We start from the raw sequence: 4,203 nt of genomic DNA, 5'->3' as shown, positions 1-4,203 counted from the left end.
TAGAAATGAGAAGAACATATATGAATGCTCGAAATAGAAACGAGAAGAACATTTAGGAACGAATGAAGTAGTATTTTATACGGAGTATCAAAAATCAGAAAAATTAGTAAAATAATTTCAGTAATATCTTACTCCGTACTCAACATCTTAATGGATAAGGAATGGCAGGCATATACCCATTTTGGTAATTTCAATCACCGACAACCCTTACTCCCCTACCGTCATAACCGCCAATTGGGAGACAAAATAGACGTGTCAGTTTCCCACTTGCCTTACAAATTTACAGCTTCTAATTAATTTCATTTTAGGTTTTTTGATAAACTTTCCCGGCTATAATTTCTCACGTTAGGCCGAGAAAGACCTTTACAGTTATTTTCTCTCTCCTAGTCAGCTCCTCATGCCAATTTTTCTCTCCACGTGTTCATATATTTTTTTCGTTAACGCGTACCAAATACGAGTGTGAAAATCTCCAATTTAAGTTTTTTCAATAAAAATAAAAGCGTTGAATTTCAAGGATAAATAGTCCAGCAGCTCCCGCAATTGTTTCCCCTGTTATTGCAACTAACTTACATTTCAATTTTCTCTCTCCTCTCTGAATTCTTGGTAAGTTGAATTTCAAGAAATCTTTATTTTTTATTTGTGGGTTTTTCTTCTTTGATTACTGGGTTTAACAAAATCACCTTTAAAATGGCCAATCTCTTTGATTTTGTTTGTAAAATCTTCATCAGAATTCATTCCTTTTTGGCTGTAAAGAGCAGTGATTTAGTCGAGATTCATTCCCGAGTTGCTACTTATCGTAGATTTTGAATGTTGGTTCCATCCTAAAAGATTTCTCACTTTCTGGGGTTCTTATAATTTTGGGAAGGGCAAACTTTTAAATTCAATTTGATGTGATTATTCAATTCCCAACTTGAGAAAGAAATGGATGGATAGAAGTATAGAACATTAAAGCAACGGTTATAATCGAAAGAAAGATTTTGATTCTTTTGGGTTTTTTCAGTCAAATAATTCATTTCCCACTTTGATTGATGCAAAATTGTTCTTGTGTGATAAAAAAAAAAGAATCATATTTTATTTGGGCGTGATTTCTTTCTTTCTTTAGTATTAAGATTCTCTTAGAAGCTTTCAATTTAAGTTAATTGGTAAGTTTTTGTAGTTGAGTTGTTTTAGTCAAAACATAACAGCATAGTGGTAGCTAAAAGTCGTAATCATACAAGATCAAGATGATAATAATGTCGTCTTTTCGTGTTAGATCGTCAGCTCTAGATTCCGTTGAATAACTTATACAATTTAAGCAAAACTAAAGTAGTACTCCGAAACATTTATTTAATAATTTAATTTGTTAGTCAAATATCAGTTGGGTTGGTCTAATATTCTTCTCCTTTTCTATATAATACCAAGTCCTAATGCTCTGTTTTTGTCTGTGTTAAGGTAGAAGAACCTCCAAAACAAGCCAAAACACAACCCAAATTAAATCCTTTAATTAAAACTTGGATTTGTAATACAAGAATGGCGATCAAGACGAACGGATTCGTAGACGGTTCGCTACCGGAAGAACTGATGCAAATATTGGTGACATTGGCATCAACATGGGAAGATGTTAATGACCCAAATTACATCCAAGTGAAGCGTTTAAGTGGTGCGATGACTAATGAAGTGTTTCAAATAGTTTGGCCTAATGATAAAGATGATTTTCATAGAAAAGTTTTGGTGAGAATATATGGTGAAGGTGTTGAAGTCTTCTTCAATCGAGACGATGAAATTCTTACCTTCGAGAACTTGTCACACCACGGTCAGGGCCCTCGCCTTCTAGGCCGATTCTCCGATGGCCGTGTTGAAGAGTTCCTCCATGCCAGGGTATGAATGGACTTTTCTACTCAATTCATTTTTCATTTTTCATTTTTCATTTCTTCCCATGCTTAAATTTAAAATTAATGTTTTGGAATTTTATCCTAAATATTTATTCTGTGCCATAGTAAACAAACAACAACATGTCAATTTCTTTGCCAAAAAATAAGGAGATAGGTTTTGGATTATATCTTGATTTTGGTACTAAGTCAAGAATCTTTTTTTACGGACGATCACTAAAGATAAAATCTTTGATCATGTAGCCGATCTCATACATTTGGTTTGGGATTATATCTTATCTTGAATTTGTTATGTCGTTGATTTAGGTAATAACATGAATTTGATTTAGGTAATAAAATCTGTTTTTGTCTACAGACTTTGACAGCAGATGATCTCCGTGACCCTGAAATATCAGCACTGATTGCTGCCAAGATGAGAGAATTCCACAGCCTTGATATGCCTGGCTCTAAAGCTGTTATCTTGTGGAACAGGCTAAGGTACCAAACAAGAATATATTATGCTATCGTTAAGTATTAGAATAGGTGTCTAACAGTTAATCTGTATATAAATATATAATTGAAAATTGGACTAATCGTTCGTTAACCAAATGATTGGTGGCGTTGATAATAGGCGTTGGCTGAGGAAGGCAAAGAGTTTATGCTCACTTGCAGACATCAAGGAGTATGGATTAGATAATTTAGATGATGAAATTCAGCTTCTGGAAAAGGAACTCACACACGAACACGATGATCAAGAGGTCGGATTTTGCCACAATGATCTGCAGTATGGCAACATAATGATGGACGAAGAAACTAAAACCGTCACTCTAATTGTAAATCCTATCCTATCACTTTATCAAGTTTTATAGTACGTACATTTATCTAACTTTATTTGAATTGTGAATTCTCTGCAGGACTATGAGTACTCGAGTTATAATCCTGTTGCCTATGATCTTGCTAATCACTTTTCTGAAATGGCTGCTAATTATCATACTCAACAGCCTCATATTTTGGACTACACTAAATACCCAGGTTTGTTCATCACCATAACTAATTAATTATCACAGCTAGTTCAATTGATAACTATTTAACTGATTTTGCATTTTATGACAGATGAGAATGAACGTCGAAGATTCGTCATTGCATACTTGACCTCAACAGGTTAGTGTCAATCTGTGATTTTTACCAATATTTTCAAACAGTTAAGAAATCATTTTCAGCAAATTTATGAGTCAGTGAAATTAGCCAGCTGTTGAATGTGACCAAAAAAATGTAACCTGGAGCTGACTCGGAATCTTAGCGACTTATGTTAAATTAGATTCTTGATGCTGATAGTTGATAGTTGATGTCTGTTTCTGCTGAATGCTGATCCATCCAAATCAAAAAAAGTTGGAGTTTTGCATATATTCCAATCAATGTAGTAGTAGTAGTAGTAGTAGTAGTAGTAGTAGTAGTAGTAGTAGTAGTAGTAGTAGTACAAACTTGATAATCAAATGATTCAATATTTGTTTGGTTTTAAAACAGCTAAATTGATAATGACACACTCCACAGGTGATGAGGTTTGTGACAGTGAAGTGGACAACTTGGTTGAAGATGTTGAAAAATACTCGCTAGCAAATCATCTCTTTTGGGGCTTGTGGGGCATTATCTCGGTATGCATCTTTCTTTTACATTCGCGTTAAATAATTTCATAGCTAAAGACTGTTTGATTTGTAATAATAATAATAATAATAATAACAACGAGTGTTTGATTTGTAATAATAATAATAATAATAATAATAACAACGAGTGTTTGATTTGTGAGTGGCAGGCTCATGTGAATAACATCGACTTTGATTACAAGGAGTATGCGAGGCAGAGGTTCCAACAGTACTGGTTAAGGAAGCCTCAACTCCTCGGTCCCTTTGCAGTACGTGATGATTGCCAAAATGGTTTTTGAAACCTCAAACTGGGATTCACTTATTATTCTTGGTGTCTAAAGTTTTGTAAATTTTGCGCTATGAAACCGTGCTGTACTGATCGATCTTCAAAATGCATCCTTTTACTTAGCCTTTTTCTTTAAATTGCAAACCAACAACTACTTTTTCCTTGTGTCCGAATCTTAGATCATACCATCTCTTAATCACTCTCACTCACAAAATACTACTGTCCGGTTCCCCTTAGGATCATATCTATGTTCTTGAATTGATGTATACTTCTAGCTTAACATAAATAATAACTACGAAGTATGACAATTCAAATTACTCAAAAACAATTACAATATTATACCAAGTAGTATCATTGACTTACGTTCATTTCTTTTGCTACCGCTAAATTTTAGGTATAATACCAAAGTCAGCAACAACACACTTACACA

The 4,203-nt window shown here is 33.9% G+C and overlaps 1 protein-coding gene across 1 annotated transcript; it reads left to right on the top strand.

Moving 5' to 3' along the window:
- Positions 1-450: 450 nt before the first annotated feature.
- Positions 451-3,938, top strand: LOC110806055 (probable choline kinase 1). Its single transcript, XM_022011691.2, has 8 exons — positions 451-603; positions 1,432-1,857; positions 2,224-2,345; positions 2,479-2,680; positions 2,762-2,879; positions 2,961-3,008; positions 3,399-3,499; positions 3,658-3,938. The coding sequence occupies exons 2-8, from the start codon at positions 1,510-1,512 to the stop codon at positions 3,784-3,786; spliced, it is 1,068 nt and encodes a 355-aa protein (XP_021867383.1). The 5' UTR covers positions 451-603; positions 1,432-1,509; the 3' UTR covers positions 3,787-3,938.
- Positions 3,939-4,203: the final 265 nt, after the last annotated feature.

Source organism: Spinacia oleracea, chromosome 4 (genome assembly GCF_020520425.1).
Source record: "Spinacia oleracea cultivar Varoflay chromosome 4, BTI_SOV_V1, whole genome shotgun sequence".
Lineage (NCBI taxonomy): Eukaryota > Viridiplantae > Streptophyta > Magnoliopsida > Caryophyllales > Amaranthaceae > Spinacia > Spinacia oleracea.
Note: the sequence above shows the minus strand (reverse complement) of the source record. Positions and strands in the feature narration are given on the sequence as shown.